Source organism: Schistocerca serialis, chromosome 2 (assembly GCF_023864345.2).
Source record: "Schistocerca serialis cubense isolate TAMUIC-IGC-003099 chromosome 2, iqSchSeri2.2, whole genome shotgun sequence".
NCBI classification, from domain to species: Eukaryota; Metazoa; Arthropoda; class Insecta; order Orthoptera; family Acrididae; genus Schistocerca; species Schistocerca serialis.
Genome location: NC_064639.1, coordinates 526,793,961 through 526,813,945, shown reverse-complemented (window position 1 = coordinate 526,813,945; position 19,985 = coordinate 526,793,961). Strand labels below are relative to the sequence as shown.

The window sequence follows — 19,985 nt, the reverse complement described above, 5'->3', positions numbered from 1 at the left end:
TATAAGAGTCGAGGGACATGAAAGGGAAGCAGTGGTTGGGAAGGGAGTAAGACAGGGTTGTAGCCTCTCCCCGATGTTGTTCAATCTGTATATTGAGCAAGCAGTAAAGGAAACAAAAGAAAAATTCGGAGTAGGTATTAAAATCCATGGAGAAGAAATAAAAACTTTGAGGTTCGCTGATGACATTGTAATTCTGTCAGAGACAGCAAAGGACTTGGAAGAGCAGTTGAATGGAATGGACAGTGTCTTGAAAGGAGGATATAAGATGAACATCAACAAAAGCAAAACAAGGATAATGGAATGTAGTCTAATTCAGTCGGGTGATGCTGAGGGAATTAGATTAGGAAATGAGGCACTTAAAGTAGTAAAGGAGTTTTGCTATTTGGGGAGCAAAATAACTGATGATGGTCGAAGTAGAGAGGATATAAAATGTAGGCTGGCAATGGCAAGGAAAGCGTTTCTGAAGAAGAGAAATTTGTTAACATCCTGTATTGATTTAAGTGTCAGGAAGTCATTTCTGAAAGTATTCGTATGGAGTGTAGCCATGTATGGAAGTGAAACATGGACGATAAATAGTTTGGACAAGAAGAGAATAGAAGCTTTTGAAATGTGGTGCTACAGAAGAATGCTGAAGATTAGATGGGTAGATCACATAACTAATGAGGAAGTTTTGAATAGGATTGGGGAGAAGAGAAGTTTGTGGCACAACTTGACCAGAAGAAGGGATCGGTTGGTAGGACATGTTCTAAGGCATCAAGGGATCACCAATTTAGTATTGGAGGGCAGTGTGGAGGGTAAAAATCGTAGAGGGAGACCAAGAGATGAATACACTAAGCAGATTCAGAAGGATGTAGGTTGCAGTAGGTACTGGGAGATGAAAAAGCTTGCACAGGATAGAGTAGCATGGAGAGCTGCATCAAACCAGTCTCAGGACTGAAGACCACAACAACAACATACTTTAGATGAGCCTTCGAGACATGTTGATAGATTGAACAGTATATGCAAACTGCACAAATCAGAGAGACAGTGTGCTCAACTGGACAGGTTTACTTTTACTTTCATTATAAAAATGGCTATACTTAGTTATTTTCTAAAGTGAAATGAGTACTGAGAAAGTGGTATTGATTTTTAAAAAATAAAAATATGGAAGTCATGAGAGTGGTGTAAAACTTTACTGAGTGTTTATGTTCTATTGCCATGACAGGTGACTCACTTTCAAACATTCTGTTAGCAACTTCCATTTGCTCCTATCTACTAATGAAACAACAATAAAAATATGGCAGTGTTGCTGCTTTCCTGTATTCGCATTGTGAAGCTGACAGCAAGAAGCTTACTGAAAGAGAGAAATATGTGTTTCACTTAATTTTCTCTTTAGAAAGTTCAGAAAGTCAACACTGAAAACTCTGACGAGTTGCTTCTGAAACTAGTAAACTACACCTGAGCAAATTCATTTATCTCACATGTGTCACCTGTAGGATATGGGATCATTTTGGAATTCAGAGAAGCTACAAAACGATATTTGCTCCTTCAAGAACCTCTAAATACAAAGGGCTGCATAAACAAATGATCTTTTATTTCTCTTGACTTTTTTATGTTTGTGGATGACTTCTTTTGTCAAGTACCTATAGCAATTTAAGATTTTTGTCTGCAAAGATCATCAATAAATTAATTACAAAATATAATATTATGGAGTTAGGGGAAATATATACAGTGGCTCTCGTCATTGTTTATCATAGTCAAATAACAAGGAATGAACTTTCAACTGACAGGTACACCATAACGTTAAGTTTCTCTTGGGATTCTATTCTATATTTCGGCCTGCTGTATGTACAGCTTCACTTATGACTACACCTCAAAAAACTGTTTCATTTGCTGATGATAAAAGCATAATTCTTATTGATTCTGGTAAGGAACCAAATGCTAAAGTAAACAGCATACTGTTATTTTAATTTCTTTTGTAATAGGGTTTCTGAATCCTGATTCTACAGAAAAAAAGGCACCTCTCTGAAACCAATAACCACACGCATCTTGTTTTGTGTGATGGTGCTGCGACCGCCCCCCCCCCCCCCTCCTGCTGTTTTCTCTAAAAGGAGTTCAGACCACATATCTCCCCCCTCTTTTTTCCCATAGTGCCTAGAGCCATTTGAACCCCCTCTTTTTCTGGTATAAGCTGTGTCTTGTATATCCCAATATCCTAACTGTATCAACAGGTACTGAACTCATATGATATTTCATTTCAGTCAACAGCAGGCTGCTCAACTCAAATGTTCGCTTGGCTCACAGAAGTATTAAACCAGGGCTGGTCGTGGCACAGTAGGACATCCACTGAACTAAGATTTGTGTAGTTGTTACTCCCGTTTCATCCTGGTCACCCTTAATGCAGTAATTTCTGTCTTCAGCCAGCCTGTTTCCTACTCCACCTACTATGATCACCTGATCCTCTTCATTACACAAATTCTCAAGTCCTCTGGCACTTGGCTAATGTTAGCACTTGGCTAATGTTAACACTTGGTTTCACAATTTTTTGGACTTAGTACCCTTTTCCTAACTTAGTACCCTTTTCCTAATTAGTCCTGCACTATCTGACCTTCACCCCTAGCATGCCTACTACCTAGCAGCAAGATTCTTTTCTTCCTATACTGTTTTGGTTCCAATCTCTTAGTTTCTTTCCCAGAAGTCTGCTGAACCCTACTATGACCAGCAGCTGGACAAGGCTATTGCCCTCCGACTTCAGGTAATAAGCCAAATTTGATACTCAAAGCTCAAATGTAGAAGAAGAAGAAAAAGAAGAAATAATTGAAGAGCTGTTCCTCTTTCACCCATTGCTCGTTATCTTTATGCAGTTCCCATCATCTTTTTTCCCCTTCAACCTAGCCAAGTCAGATTTTGCATGTTCTAATTGAGCTTGAAGGTCGCTCAGTGACTCTTTTGTCTTTTCTGAGGAGCCTACAGTTCCATGGGAGAACCTCATTGAGGTCCCCTTTCAATTCCTGACTAGTCATCCCTGTGGAACTCCAACCTGCAATCTACACATACCCCTGTCTGACTACCCTATGGCAACGTACACACTTATCATGGCAACACACACACTTATCATACACTGATGAATTGCAATACAAATGAAACACTTAAAACTGGATTTAAATAACTTGATTCACTTCACACTACATGAATTTCCGTTATTTAAGAGCCGCAAAAATTACACCTGCAGGTGTATCATATAATGCAAAAAGTTAATTATTTCCATTTGAAATAAGAACTCGGCACCCTCTTAATTCACGATGAAATGTAAGTTTTATTTTAGGTCTAATGTACACAAACTGTATGCAAACAACTTCTGAATGAAACAACTTAAAGACTAAGGGCCTACATATACTTTCCGAAAATATGAACTTAATAAGGAAAGGATATGTTATACTCAAATTGCTGTAAAGAAAAAATGGAAATAATTACCTCGGTAATATGCTAATTGACTTGCAAAATTGTAGGATGGAGAGGAAGTTGTTATGACCAACTGCAGAAGTTCAAAAGAAATGAAGGTAATTAGACAGGATAGTGGGTAAGTCACACTACAAACCTGAAAGTCTTGGGCTCAAATCCTGTGGTTGCTAGATTTTATTCTGTCTCTAATGACCTCTGCCAATGATTTGTGTATGTATAAAAATATTGTGTTGCACCATGGTTTCGTAGTCCCCCAATAACAAGCTGGACAAGTCAGTTTGAAGGTCAAAGGCGGGTAGAAGCATAAAACCTACAATAGGTCCATTCTCAGTACAGCATTGTGGTGTTGAAACCAAGCTTTGGGCTGAGAACCATTTACTAGAGAGAAATCTCATACTTCCAAAGCAACATTGAAAGCTTCTGTATAGTCAATTCCCTTTTACTCATTCATGCAAATACCTATGAAACACTTAACTACGGCAATAACTTTGATTAGGATTACTAAAATTTGAAATAAATATCTTACATGACGACATAATTATTTTTATTAGTATTACCATCATAATAATTATTATTCTTGAATGTGTTTAATTATTATTCATTTACTGTACTGAGATGTTTAGTGGAGGAGGAGGAGATTAGTGTTTAACGTCCCGTCGACAACGAGGTCATTAGAGACGGAGCGCAAGCTCGGGTGAGGGAAGGATGGGGAAGGAAATCGGCCGTGCCCTTTCAAAGGAACCATCCCGGCATTTGCCTGAAGCGATTTAGGGAAATCACGGAAAACCTAAATCAGGATGGCCGGAGACGGGATTGAACCGTCGTCCTCCCGAATGCGAGTCCAGTGTGCTAACCACTGCGCCACCTCGCTCGGTGATGTTTAGTGATTGTCGGGCAATATAGAGTGGTTTTTTGGACTGTCTGTGTTCCAGAAAAGCTCTGCAGCAATTTCTACCAAACTTATCTACATATACATTACTGTCTACCTGAAAAAAGGTACCCTAAGAGAAACACTGCCCGCTTCTCAGAGAAAGTAAGAGTTGATGTGACATGCAAAAATAATTAAAAACCAATATTAGAAGCTAATCTGTAATTATCAGGTACTTAGTCTCAATAGTGGCATACATGTCCAATTTAACTGAATGGTGTGAACAGTATTTCACGGAAACTTTTAGAAGGAACTAAATGCAAACAAAATAATTTTCCTATTCTTTCATGATTTGAGAAAGTGGGATAAATAAGTAATCGTAATACTGAGTAATCACTTAGTTTGGCAAATAAAGTATGATTTATCTAAATCTATTTTACAATGTGTAACTGCTGAGTTAACAAACTACTTAAAAATCAACAAATTCATGTACTGACTTTATCTCTGCTTGATTCAAAACTATGAGGCAATGTTTCGAATATATTTCCCCCAATTTCATGGTCCATATTTAATTGCCCCGCTACCAACAGGACGTTGCCTTCAAAAAGGACTGTCAACTGACTAGGTACAGAAACTGTCTTATCAATGTAATGCATCACTAATGCATGGCATTTTTCCAGAGACTGAAATATGCCTTTGTTAAACACTCTTCAAAAAGGTGGTGTCATATCCAAGCAAAAGAATGCAGAATGTTGTATTTAGTAATTAAACAGTGGTAGTCAGGGGATATTATCCTGACTGGGGAGAAGTTTTGTATTGGGTTCCCCAAGGCTCATTGTTCTTCATATATGTAAAAGATCTTCTGTCTAATACACAACCAGCAGAATTCCTTCTTTTTGCATTACTGTTGTTGTTGTTGTGTGTTGTTGTTGTGGTCTTTAGCTCAAAGACTGCTTTGACGCTACCGTCCATGTTACTCTATCCTGTGCAAACCTCTTCATCTCCGAGCACTACTGGAATCTAAATCCTTCGGAATCCAGGGACCTAATTCTGACACCCCCCCCCCTTTATATGTGTGTGTGTGTGTGTGTGTATATATATATATATATATATATATATATATATAGGGTTCCCCAAGGCTCAATCTTAGGTCCACTACTGTTTTGCATATATGTACATGATCTACCGTGCAATGTACAACAAACAGAATTAGTTCTTTTTGCAGATGACACCAGTATTGTAATCATTCCCAGCACACATACAGTTATGGAAGACAGGGTGAAGAAAGTCCTCAAAAGTATCATTGACTGGTTCTCTGCAAATGGTCTCACCCTGAATTTCACATACACATCATAATCAGTTCTGCACCTATAGGGGTACTGCACCAGTGATAAGTGTAACATAACATCATGATGAAATAAAACACAGGATGGAAACTCCAGAATCATAGCAAATCAGACATCAGTGAGTTGACATACTCTGCTTATTTTCATTCAGTAATGTCATATGGAATAATGTTCTGGGGTAACTCATCTTTAAGAAAGGTCTTCATTGCCCAAAAATGTGCTGTAAGACAAATAAGTGGCGCACACCCGTGATCATCTTGTAGACATCTGTTTAAGGAGTTGGGCACTGTGTCTGCTGCTTCATAGTATATGCATTCCCTCATGAAGTTTGTTGTAAATAATCCACTACAGTCCAAAAGGGACAGTGAAGTACATAATTACAATACTAGAAGAAAAAAATGACATTCATTACTCAACATTATGGATGTCTTTAGCACAGAAAGGGGTGCACAACGCTGCAACAAAAATTTTTGACTACTTTACCCAGTGATACAAAAGTCTAACCGACAGCAAGATAAAATTTGAAAATAAATCAAAAAAGTTTCTTCTTGACAACTCCTCCTATTTTGTAGAAGAATTTCTATGTTTTTAATGTGTAAAAGGTGGTGGGTAGGAATTTCTAACTCAATCTGTACATCTTGTTTCCATTTCGAGGGGGGGGGGGGGCAGAATGGTGTACAAATTAATTTGCAATATGAATGTAAAATGACTTATTACACATCTGACGATTTATTGTGCAAAATGATCCATGGAACACAAAAGTAACTAACTAACTCATCATAAGTAGCAACAGCAGTAACAGCTAATGCAACAAACAGTGCGATACTCTCAAATGTAAAGTACACACACTCACTCAGTGAGAGGTTTTTTGTACTCGAGTCTCTCTCACCAGTCACCACACTTTTTAGTTTCATATTTTCTCGATGTTAGGCCTTGTCCTTTTGTATATCATTTTCACCGACGTAACTGACTTACTGATACTTATTTCATCTCGCCTATAAATGTTTTCTCTCCCTCCCCCCTCCCCCCCAATGTGGCACCTTCTCTTTTTCCTTCTCTCTGTTGACATGCAAATAATTTGTTTTTCACTGATGTTATTTGTGGTTCTCTTGCATTCTTATCATTACAATAATAACCATTTACTGTCTTCTGCCTTGTACTCTCTAAATTTAAGCGTTCCTAATCTTTCATTAATGTATACTTTGACTGATTCGACATTTCTGAAACTTCTCCTTCTTGTTGGGATCTATAATAAACAAAGAATGGATAATTCCATAGTTTTTCATTTTTATTACAGATCATATCCCTGGTATCTGACAAACGTCTTCTCTTGACTTTCCACATGGCCTGGTGGATTACTTAACAGACCTGAATCTTTCTTCTATTTATTTCTGGAGGCCTACTCTTTAAAAAAAAAGTTTTGTTATAAATTATATGATGTCCAAACCTAGTCAACAATTATACTCATTATTAACAACATCTAAGATTATCACTGCCTTACAAACCAATTTGTTCTATTCTTCAAAAATAATGGAGTCAAACTTGGATTAACCGTTTCCCTTTAGTCACAGTAACACACAGTACAGAGGTTTGGTGGTGTAATATAGGCAACATAATTAACACAGTGCACTCATTCAATTATTCAAAATCATAAACTAGGTTTACAATCTTGTTCCATGGGCAGTGTAAAGAAATTTAAGATTTATGGTGGATAGCTTGTGCCATAAATTGAAGGTGAAACTTATCAACATTATACAATTAAAACTACATGTCAAGTTATGTATAGGAGTCTTTATGCAAGTTTACACAAAGAGTTCAGAAATAACAATGTTACACTCAACAGAGCGTCAGTAGCAAAAAGCCCAGCTGCTATTCTACCTTCACTAAAAGTATAAACTCGATCACCCTAAAAATGGTTTACGTGAAAACGCTATTACTACTAACGGTGGTTTTAGATAAAATTCATCTCCTACTGTTTCAGCATGCGTACATCACTGCAGTAGTTTTCTACGTAATATACATGCACTTTTTTTAAAACCATTCTGCCTTTTTTTTTTAGGCTTGTAAAAACGAAACAGACTACTAACTGATATGTATAAATGATGTGAAATCCATACATCAATAAAAATACTGAATTAACTCTTCCCATTAACGAATAACTGAACAGATAATACAAAAACAGAAGAGGAGCTCGTTGCCTACAAAAATATAAACGGTTTCACTACGACTTTCACGATAAACTAACCATAACTGAAAAATCACTTAAGGTAGTTTCGTCTGTGAGAATGATCTCCAAATGCGTTTTCATAAACGTGTAACGCAAATTTCGCATTTTATCCCACAAATGACATAAAATTTAAACGCTCCACACGAAGTAGTCATTTACATCGCTACTTCTTCCAGTAGTCGCACCACAAATATTGTCTAACGTATCCGCTATTCGTGGACTCTGTCGAATGTATTGTTACTACTTGAAACAGTTAATAATAATTTGGGCACTTTAATTGTTTTTGCTATTTTCCCCCCTTTCACCAGCAACGCATACGTGCGCTTTTTTTTCAATATATAGTATCATGTAAACCCGTAACGACAATTTCTACGGGGTTTGTGGCATAATGGTCGTATTTTAAACCCTCGTTTAGCTTATAAAATATTTTCTCTCTTTCTCTATCCATTTTCGAATTTTACTTATCATAGATGACAGACATCTCCGATTACAATCAAGATGCAACATCGGAACCTGATTTTACACAGCGTACAATTAACACCGTGGAATATTAATATTAAAATGGAAACCAGCATTAAATACTAGCAATGCCCTCTGAAACAGCTTCATGGGGCAATAAAAAATAATGTTTTGAAATTAACGTTAATTATATATCTTTCACGTTAAACGATGCAGGCTTACACATACATCTACGCCTAGCATGGAACAAAGACTTCCTCACAATTGCGTCGTGATAGTGTAAAAAGAATAAATCAGGAAGCAGAACAAGGTTGTATTAATAAGCAATAGGACTCTAAATCAATTTTTTAGCTAATAAAATAAAAATAAGAAACTTACAATATTTGTAACAACACGAACAAATAAACTAAACACGTGTTCCAATGTTCGCGGTAGCAAAGATTTTGACAAGGCACTCCAAAGTCTCGCTTTAACGTAAAATGTTCCTCCGTCGAGGTTGGCGCTAATGCCGGCGTATTGCTGTTTTGAAGAGGGGTAATGTTTATGAACTGAATTCGGCGTGCGGGTCGTACGTAAAGTGCGCGTCCTTTCGAAGTGGTGAACATAAAGCTAACTAAGAGCTTTAACCTTGTGAAAAGTGAACATTTTACATAGTTTTGTGTATTTTGTGAGAGAAAGAAATGGAAAATAAGGATGGTAAGCCTTCGCTGATGCTTTCTGATTAATTTTGGAAGATCTACCTCAGTACTATATGTGGAAGATTGGGAAGAATCATTTGTTAACAAATTGTGCCTAATTTTATTGATGGATATTAAAGCTACCTGGTGACTTTCTGTTTTGATGCTGGTATACAAAACATTTTTGCCTCATAGAAGTTCCGTGGGGGCATTTGCTTTGCGATGTTGTAGATTACTGACATCCCGGAGCTCATCAGAACTCTTGCCACTCTTTCTCTTACCCATTGCGTACCCTCAACTCGTCAGTTATAGTAGTTAATACAATCATCTTTTTTTCATATTCGTTTTAATAGGAGTTGTTGGCTAGCAGAGCAGGGCACTATACAGTGATACGTTTCACGAATAGGCTACTGTGTTTTCACGTTAGAGTTTGAATGTGCTACGTACTTATGTTTGTATGTCACTTTTATAGCGCAGCAGAAATCATTAAGAAAATGACAACAGTCTAACTAGGTCTTTTTGGAAATTCTGTTGTGAATCTACTGTAAACGTTAACGTTACACATTTGTAATTGCTGCCATAGTAGCTCATGTTATAAATATTAACATGCCTCAGTTCCAAGTGCCGTTCATAATATCTGTAATTGTTCTCCAGGTAGATGTTCCTTATATCCTCAAAACTGCCACAAAAGTAAATTGACATTGTACTACAAAAAATATTTTAATAATTTAGCATAGAAGCGCCCCAGATAATTGATAAGCCCTTGCCAATGTATCATTTGACATAAAGTGAACTAGTTTGTCATGCCCCTCCCCCCTCCTCCTCTCAAACGTTCCGGAACACAATGAGTGTTTTTAAGTTGGTTCAACAATGCTTTGGATTGATGTGTACAAAATTTCAGCTCTTATCTCCTATAGTTCCATTTCTACAGCCTCTCATAGATAGGGGTCCTAAGTTTGTATCATATACAAGCATGCTGAAGTGCAAACTTTGAATAACTTTTATGAAAGGTAGTCTCTACTGAAAAGCCTCTGATTTTGTATACTTAAACAGCTTTTTGCGCAATAACAACTTTTTGTGCTGTAGGCCTATAAGAATATGTTAATGACAGGATTTTTAAATATATCTGTTGAAAGCTGTACTTGGAAAAATAGCAGAAAATTCATTTTGTGTGTTTGAGACCATCTTCAAATAAATCATACTTTTTATGGATGGCTCAGTCAAGAATGGGTAATATAAAAATCCACTATGCCATTTGCTTTTGCTTTTTGTACAGCAGCTGTTATTCTTCTGTATGAAAATTATGGACCTGCAAAAATGATGGAAATGCTTCAGTGCCAAATTTTGCAATCTTTGGGAACTTTATCTCAACTATAGGCCTAAGGTCTTCAGTGTTAATAATGTATCTCGAAAGAGTATTATTTAATCCTCAGAACTATATACTTCAATTTTAAATCTGTGCTTGCTTATGGATGGAAAAGTGTTAGGCCTATTTGAAGCTACTATCTTCATACACGGTGTATACACTAGAATATGACATAAGTGAGTAAGCAGAAAGTGATATAAGTGAAAACTGGTTTTATTTCTGCAAAAATAAAAGTGGAGTAATGTGAAAAGGAACTCCAAGCAATAAGTAGGTATAAATAAACAAACAAACATCAATATTGCATTGGGATGAGGTAACTACCAAAAGTTTTCATAAATTCATCCTGGACCCTAGTCACAATTGGACTCTGCCAACTCATACAAATACCTGAGTGTAATACTTTGTGCTGATATGAAATTGAATGACCACATAAGCCCAGTCGTGGGTAAAGGAGGTGTTAGGTGTATATGTAGTCTGTAATTAGCTGAATAAGTCACTGGGGAAAAGTCATTGACTGAATGCAAAATGACTTTTATTAATCCAGTATTACGCATTTCAACAATAGTCATCAGATGCCAAAATGCGTAATAAAGTCATTCTGCATGCAGTTAATGACTTCTTCAGTGAGATATTAAGCAATTTGCAAACTACATATATGTTTCAACAGTGCACATGTCTCCTTTGTGCCTTTGCAATGGCTGTGTACAGAATTGGTAGAATATTGTGGAAATGCATTCAGTGTATAAAGGAGATTGCTTACAAATCACTCTTGATACCCATCCTAGGAAATTGCTCAGGTGTGTGGGATTCATACCAGATAGGACTAGCAGGGGATATTAAACATATTCAGAGAAGGGCTACACAAGTGGTCAGAGTCTATTTGAGCTGTGGGAGAGTGTTACAGAGGTGCCTAAGAAGTGAACTGGTAGGCTTTTGAAAATAACATGAACTATCCTGAAATATCCTGCTTACAGAGTTTCAAGAACTGGCTTAAATGATAACTCTTGGAATATACAACAACTACCTACAGATCACACACTTGGGAATTGTGAGAACGAGATTACGTTAGTTAGAGCATGTGGAGAAGCATGTAAACAATCATTCTTCCTGCACCTCAATAACTGCTACAAAAGGGTCATACCCTCTGTCTTGCCCTTCTCAGTGGTTTGCAGAGCATACATATAGATGTTGAAGCTAATCAAAATATTTGATTCAGTTCATGAATAGTCTGTCAGGGACACTCTAAAACTGGTCCACTTGATGTGGTATGCCTGTATACTCAGTCATCTTTTTGTACACAAATAAGAATAAATTATTAATCATATTTCAAATAATTACTCAGTCATCTTGTCGTACTCAAATAAGAATGTGTTATTCATCATAGTTTAAATACATCTGATGAGAGCTGTACTTAATTTATAAGGGCAGAAAATTCCTTATAATGACTTGGAAAATCCAGAAGGGAATGTAACAGTATTATGAAAAGGATTGTTGGCTACTCGCCATGTAGCGGAGCTGCTGAGTCGCAGATAGCCACAACAAAAAGACTTTTTGTTGTGCCTATCTGTGATTCAGCATCTCCACTATATGTTGAGTAACAACTGTCCTTTTTGTAATTCTGTTATAATGACTTGGAGAGACCATTGTTAACCAGCTGGGCATGAGTTTAACCTGATTTTAGCCAAGAATTTGTAATATGGCATTCACCCATGCTGCCTTCTGGTGCTTTCTGTACAATAACCTCTGTGCTCTACCAAAATATATGCACATGCAAAATTGATGAAAATGTTCGCTTTGTATGTCAAATCCATTTTGAGCTTTAGGTAGATAAAATGAAGAAAAGGTTACAGCATTCTCCTTCACATTTTGAGTTAGTGACTTATTGTTGATTCAAAATAGATTCAAAACTTTATAGCTTGTACAAACAATGGACAATTCAGGAAAGAATAATGACAGTCTTTGAGAAGGGGAGATTGGTGCTTAATGTATAGAGGAGAAACTGATTGACAGACAGGTACAACAAAAAGACTGGTGCACAGTCAAGCTTTCAGTCAAAAGGCCTTCTTCTGAAGTAGAAAACACACACACACACACACACACACACACACACACACACACACTCTGTCTGGGACAACATTGCGGATTGCCAGCATGTTGAGCCGCTGCTGTGCTGGCTGCAGGAAAAGGGCCACTCTCTTCCTGTTGCTGACTGTGTTTATACATCTGCAGTTGCTGCGTCATACCTTTGTTCTTGACTGCATCTTCCTGGGTGTGACACACCAGACATCATCATCTGGCTGCTGATGCTGGATGACACACAGCAACTGCTTCTAACATGGATAAACAACCTGTTGGTGGTGGGTGTACAAGGAGTTGGGAATGGGGAAGAATGGCAGAGTAGGGGTGGGGAAGTAGAGCAGGGGAAAAGTACTGATGGGTGCGTTGGTGAAATAGAAGTTTGTGTAGTGCTGGAGTGGGGCAGGGCAAGAGAGAGGTGGGTGAAGGACAGGAGCTATTGAAGGTTTGAGGATAGGGGGGCACATCGGGAACATAGGATATGTTGCGGTTCCCACCTGCACTGTTCAGGAAAGATGGTCTTGCTGCGAAGGATGACACAGTTGTGAAGCAGTCATTGAAGCGAAGCATGTTATCTTGGGCAGCATGTTCAGAACTGAGTAGTCCAGCTCTCTCTTGGCCACTTCTTATTGGTGGCCATTGATGCAGGCAGACAGGTTGTTGGTTGTCATGCCCACATTGAAAGCAGCGCAATGGTTGCAACTTAGTTTGTGATCATGTGGCTGCATTCACAGGTAACCTTGCCTTTGATGGGATAGGTGATGTCTGCGACTGGACTGGAGTAGATGGTGGTTGTCGAAACCCTGGTGGAGAATGTGATTCAGTTGCTTCAATGCTGGGTAGTACTGAGTCAAGAGGAGAGCGCTCCTACATGGCGAGACAGTGGGAATGTGGGTGGTGGTAGGTGACCGGAGAGACAAGGTGTGGGAGAACTGTTTCTGTAGAAAATCAGTGGGTGATTTCAGTCTGTGAAGGCCTCAGTGAGACTCTTAATATATTTGAAGACAGATTGCTCTTCACTACAGACGTGATGGCCGTAGTTGGATAGGCTGGAAGGGATTTCTAGGTATGGACTGGGTGGCAGTTGTCGGAGTGGATATATTGCTGGTGGATGGTAGGTTTGATATGGATGGAGGTTGTGACTTAGCCATTTTTGAGGTAGAGGTTCATGTTCAGGGATGTAGTTTGTTGGGTTGAGGAAAACCAGGTGAAGCGAATGGGGGAGGAGGTGTTGAGGTTCTGGAGGAATGTGGATAGTCCAGATCACAAAAATGTCATCAATGAATCAGAACCAGATGAAGGTTTGGGATTCTGGGTGGTGTGAAAGGATTCCTATGGATGATCCATGGTGCCATTTTGGTGCCCATTGTCATACCCTGGATTTGTTTGTAGGTGATGCCTAGGTTTGGGGTCATTTAGGTGTTAGGAAAGATAGTGTTTAGTAGCAGCAATGCCTTGGGCAATAGGGATGTTAGTGTAGAGGGTGTAGTGTCAGTAGTGATGAGCAGGGCACCATGTGGTAGCAGAACAAGAACTGTGGAGAGTCTTTGGAGAAAATGGTTCATGCCTTTTGTGTAGGAGAGTAGGTTATGGGTAATTGACTGAAGGTGTTGGATAACAAGAGCGGAGATTCTCTTAGTGGAGATGCAGTAACTGGCCACAATGAGGTGTGCTGGGCGGTTAGGTTTATGGATTTTGTGAAGCATGTAGGAGATAGGAGTGTGGGGAGTTGTATAGGTGAGGCGGTGGGGGGGGGGGGGAGGGGAGGGGGGGGGAGACAGCTGGCAGAGTCCTTCTGTCAGGTAATCCCTGCGATTCAAAACGACAGTGGTGAAGCCTTTCTTGGCAGATGGGATTACGAGGTTGAGACCAGCTTTAGGTGGTTGATTGCAGGTTTTTTTTTTTTTTTTGCATACATAAGGTAAGTTTCCATGTTGAGGCCTATAGGGATTGATGGTGGGGCAAGGTTTGAGGTTAAGAAATGCTGGAAGTGGTGTGGTTTACAGACAGTGGGAATGTTTCACTGTTGGAAGGAGGTAAGTGAACTGAGTCAGGCAGGGTTTAACATAGGCCTTGGGTTGAGTCTGATTGATAGGGTTGGTGGCCAAAACATGTTTCCACTGTAGGGACTGTGAGGAGGAGAGAAACCAGACCAAGATGATTGAATTTGGGAGTGGGACAAAAGGGAAGGCTTTTGGAAAGGACTAAGGGTTTCATGCCTATGTTTTGGGTCTGTTTAGGTTCTATATATGGTGGTAGGAGTGAATTTCTGAGGGTGTGGTAAAAGTGGTAGGTCTAAGAGGCGGGGTGTATCAGCTGTGAGGGGATGTTGGGGAGGTTTGCAGTTTTAGTGCTGATGGATAGTAGGTAACCCAAGGTGGGAGTAGCAAATAAACAAATTGGCAAATTGGAGAGTTTTTTGAGGTGGCGTTGTGTGTGTTGTTCCAGTTTCTGGAAGGCAAGAGTTTGTGTGCAGGAATTTACGTCGCAGAGCAGGAGAATTTTGTGGATGGAGAGAATACACATACATCAAAAAAAGTTGTGCATCACCCCAGTTCCAAGAACTCCTGAAGAGTGACATTGACTGTGCATATTGTATCACAGACACAGTCCCTTTGTTCAGAGATGTCACTAAAACCGTCCAAAGATGTAAACAACCATGCATGAGCAGCACCTATTAGATGGAGGGGTTGCGACAGCCAATCAGTTCCAGTCATTCCACCAGGAAGGAGCCACACGACTAGTATTGTGTGTAGTTCAACCATGCCTAGATGCTCAATACCATGGTTCGATCTCGTCCGCATTGTTACTTTGTGCCAGGAAGGGCTCTCAACAAGGAATGTGTCCAGTTATCTTGGAGTGAACCAAAGCAATGTTGTTCGGACATGGAGGAGATACAGAGAGACAGGAACTGTCGATGAATTCCTCACTTGGGCCGCCCAAGGGCTACTACTGCAGTGGATGACCGCTGCCTATGGATTATGGCTTGGAGGAACCCTGACAGCAACGCCATAATGTTGAATAGTGCTTTTCATGCAGCCACAGGACGTCGTGTTACACCTCAAACTGTGCGCAATAGGCTACATCATGCACAACTCCATTCCTGACATCCATGGCAAGGTCCATCTTTTCAATCGTGACAACACACAATGTGGTACAGATGGCCCAAGTCCTGCCGAATGGACCGTTCAGGATTGGCAACATGTTTTCTTCAGTGATGAGTGTCACATATGCCATCAACCAGACAATCGTTGGAGATGTGTTTGGAGGCAACTCAGTCAGGCTGAATGCCTTAGACACACTGTCCAGCGAGTGCAGCAAAGTGTAGGTTCCCTGATGTTTTGGGGTGGCATTACGTGGGGCTGACGTATGCCGCTGGTTGTCATGGAAGGCGCTGTAACATCTGTACGATACGTGAATGCCATCCTCCGACCAATAATGTAATCATATTGGCAGCATATTGGCGAGGCATTCGTCTTCATGGACGACAAATCGCACCCCCGTCGTGCACGTCTTGTGAATGACTTCCTTCAGGATAAGGACATCATTCAACCAGAGTGGTCACCATGTTCTCCAGACATGAACCCTATCAAATATGCCTGGGATAGACTGAAAAGGTCTGTGTATGGATGATGTGACCCACCAACCACTCTGAGGGATCTACACCGAATTGCTGTTGAGTAGTGGGACAATTTAGACCACTAGTGGCTTGATGAACTTGTGGATAGTATGCCACGACGAATACAGGTATGCATCAGTGCAAGAGAATGTGCTACTAAGTATTTGAGGTACTGGTGTGGACAGCAATCTGGACCACCACCCCTGAAGGTCTCGCTGTATGGTGGTGCAACATGCAATGTGTGGTTTTCATGAGCAAAAAAATGGCGGAAATGATGTTTATGTTGATCTCTATTCCAACTCTCAGAACTGAGGTGATGGGAAACTTTTTGATTTGTGTATTATGTGGTTGTGCAGGACTAAGTTGGCGAGGGCTATGGACTGACAGAATTTGGACAAATAAATGTCATTGTATTGCCGAAGGTTGGGATCCCTTCTCCTTGCGTCTGTTCAATTTTACCTTTGTTTTAGGGGACACAAGCGTCAGTAGTATTGTAGCTGAGCATATTTAAGAGAACGTTAAATTTTCCAGCTAGCTTCTTAAAACTTCTCACAGCATTCTTCCTGTAATTTCCCTCCAAACAATGTAATTAAGTTATCGTTTATTACTGTGTGACATATTTTCTTCTGTCATATTTTATTTGTATGGCTTGACAGATTTGGGTAAAGGAGATAGTGATCTGTATTATTTGTTAAGTTTTAATAGTCTTGATAGCAATAAAATGTAATTATGGTTGGCTGATTATTGGTATCAGTTGACTAGCAACCATCCTCTGATCTATTTACTGAAGATTCAGTACCTAAGTATGATGTTGGACACAACACCTTCATTGCAAATTACAGCTCAGATCATGCTTTTTAAAGAATCAGTACATAGGTGCATTGTTGACCACAGCATCGTGGTTACTAAGTATAACTCATTAAAATTAAAAATGTTGGTCAAACATTATCTGTTAATATGTAAAACCAGCGGAAGGCTTTGTACATTGTCATGTTTATCCAACTTTTTAATTTTGATGAGTTACACGTAGTAATGATGATGATGTGATCAATACTGAACTTGGGTATCATTTCTTACACCCAAACCTCCAGATGTCAGACACTCAGATCGGTACCAAATGTTCTGTGTCGATGGAGTATCAACCAAACCACCGATTTAGTTTGTGCTGTGTGTTGTCGTCCAGTAGAACATGTCTAAATGGTAATTAAAAACAACACCGGAACTGCGGAGTATAGGAAAAGTGTATCCATGAGCTATGACTGTGAAGATATGTGGTAGGAGAGTTGATAGAGCATCAGAGCCTTCTATTAACGGTCACGAGTTCGAAACCCACTAGTAACATTTTTTTAGATAGTTTATGCAGTTAATTGTTATATGGGAGAACATTTTTCTGACGTGTCAAAGGATGTTTCAGAGTTTTTAACACTGTTCACTTGGCAGTATTCTTTCGCTTTGTTATGTGAAAATAGCAAACCTATAGCATATATTTGTATAGATAACACAACACCTAGCTATACAAATGTACTCTATAGGTTTGCTGCTTCCAGCTAATGAAGCAAAAGGAGATAGCCAAAGCACATTGCTACAAACTCTGAAAAGTCGTTTTACAGGTCAGAAAAACTGCTCCCACGTAACAATTTCATGTGTAAACCATTAAAAAAAATGCCGTTAGAGGGTTTCAAACTCGTGATTATTGATACGATGATCTGACGCTCGACCAACTCACCTACACACATCTTCACATTAGTAGTTCACGGATAGGCTTTTCCTATACTCCTTAATTCTGGTGTTACTTTTAATTACAATTTACACATGTTATACTGGACGACATCATACAACATGAACCAAATCGGTGTTTTGGTTGATTCTCTATTGACTATTGCTCTTACATCAAAATCTAGTAGGAGGTAGTGAGGCCACTCATGGTTAAATAAATGTTGTCGTGGGTAGGACGGGATATATCATGACAACAATTTCTCCTCCCTTACAATTGGCTTAATCAGTTTACAGGTATCTTCAGAGTGTATACGAAAGATAAAATGAATAAGAACATGGAAAGGATAATTCCTTGTCACCACATAGAGATGGCAATGAGTTACAGGCAGGCAAAATCAGAAAGACTGCTAAAATATTAAGCTTTTGGAAAAAGTCCTTCTTCCGAAATAGTGTGCATGCTCCCCCCCCACAAGTTTGACACACGCACACACACACACACACACACACACACACACACACACACACACACACACACACACACGGCCAGTGTCTCCGCACACTGCGGCCTTATTGCATATGACATGAGCAGCAATATGCTGGGATGGGTGGTGGGGTAATGTGGTGGTATGGGTTGGGGAGGGATAGCAGGGTAGAGGTGAGGGAAGATTCTATGACACTGCTTGTGGGAGCTTGCAGGGACGTAGTGGGGACAGGATGGGCTGCCAGGTGCAGTCAGACGGCTGTGCTGGCATTGAGATGGGAGGAGGGTTGGGGTGGAAGGACGTGGAAGATAGAAGTAGAGGAGAGTAGAAAAAAAACTGGTTGCTGCAGTCGTGGTATTGAAGGTGGTATGCTAAGCGGAAGCAGGGAATGGGATAAGTAGGTGGAACACAGGAACTAGTAAGTCTGAGGACAGGAGGTTATAGGAACTGTGTGTATATTATAGGGAGACTTCTCAGTTACGCAATTCGCAAAAGCTGGTGTTGGTAGGAATAATCCAGATTGCTCAGTCTGTGAAGCAGTCATTATAGTGAAGCACATCATCTTGAACAGCATGTTCGGCAACTGGGTGGTCCACTTGTCTATCCAGTATGTATACCTGTTTGAAGCTGAATTAGAGTCTTTGAAAAGCAAGGTGTTGTGCATTACTGAGCACTGACATAGATATTAAAATAAGCATGTTGATACTGTAGAGCAACCATAATGACCTGTTCACATTGCAGCTTTAACTGTGATGAGTAAAAGTAAGAGTTCATGCTGTTGGCCTGTTCACTTTATTGTGATTGGTCAAAATGATAATGTTTGCTATTTGTCTGTTAACATTTATGTTACTGTGTGTTGCTTCCACACCACCTTTTTAACTGTTACCCTACTTATCGCTTGCTTGTGTACTTTCGGTACAGTCTGGATACTGCTATATTGCTTTCTGCATACTGTTATATTGCTTTATTGCATCACATAGCTGTATTAAATAGATGTATTAAATTATACCTCATAATCCAAATGCCATCCCATCTCGATTTTTTACTGTGTTGTGTAGTCTAACGCAAAGAAGCAAATGTACAGGATGATGGTATAGACAAAACAATAAAAAAAGTCAAGTAAACTCGAACTCTAAAATGCGTACATTAACAGGTACGACACTTGTTCAGCAGTAAAGATGTTTTTCACACTAACGAAGATGGAGTACTCATGGCTCTTAATTTATGTACTTTAGAGGCCATGTTTTCTGGAGCGTTTTGTTATTTTGGCCGATACCACCATCTCTGAAAGTTTGTCGGAGTTCTTATTCACATTTGTTCACCACATTTTAAACTGATGTCTAGACATATTCAAAGTCAAAGATCAAGGTCATTTACCTTAAATGTGTACATTGTTTGAATATGGCCGTGTTGCAAATGATATGAAAATGTGTTCCCATACCTTTCCAAAATTACCTGTTTTACATATCTATCTCCATTGGAACAGAAGTTAAATTCATTTTTGTCTGCAGTATTTGTAGAATATTCTCCCATTTTTCAGAACTTCTGGCATTTGCTACTTTTGTCGTACTTTTACTGTTACTCTGTAATTTGACATTTTACATTCCCTTGTCATGTGCAATGAACAAATCAAATTGGATGAAAGTAGTTGGTCAGGTTGGCACCTGTGGTAGATATGACATTGCAGAGAAGTTGTAACAAAATCTTT

General features: G+C 39.3%; 2 protein-coding genes across 6 annotated transcripts in view; one reads left to right on the top strand and one right to left on the bottom strand.

The window, feature by feature from the left end:
* The window catches only part of LOC126457492 (uncharacterized), a 52,256-nt gene extending 43,397 nt beyond the window's left edge, over positions 1 to 8,859 (bottom strand). Inside the window, exon 1 of one of the 4 annotated variants that reach the window (XM_050093793.1) lies at positions 8,720 to 8,859. The gene's annotated coding sequence lies outside the window, so the exon portion shown is untranslated. Of the gene's footprint in view, positions 1 to 7,533; positions 7,646 to 7,900; positions 8,064 to 8,569; positions 8,689 to 8,719 lie in introns of those variants that run through there. The other 3 variants (XM_050093794.1, XM_050093795.1, XM_050093796.1) reach the window with 3 other exon arrangements.
* A 30-nt stretch (positions 8,860 to 8,889) lies between these two features.
* LOC126457491 (nucleoprotein TPR) overlaps positions 8,890 to 19,985 on the top strand; it is a 287,885-nt gene continuing 276,789 nt past the window's right edge. For both annotated transcript variants that reach the window (XM_050093792.1, XM_050093791.1), the window contains exon 1: positions 8,890 to 9,037. In XM_050093792.1, the coding sequence (XP_049949749.1) occupies positions 9,022 to 9,037 (16 nt within the window). In that variant the 5' untranslated portion in view covers positions 8,890 to 9,021. The remainder of the gene's footprint in view (positions 9,038 to 19,985) is intronic.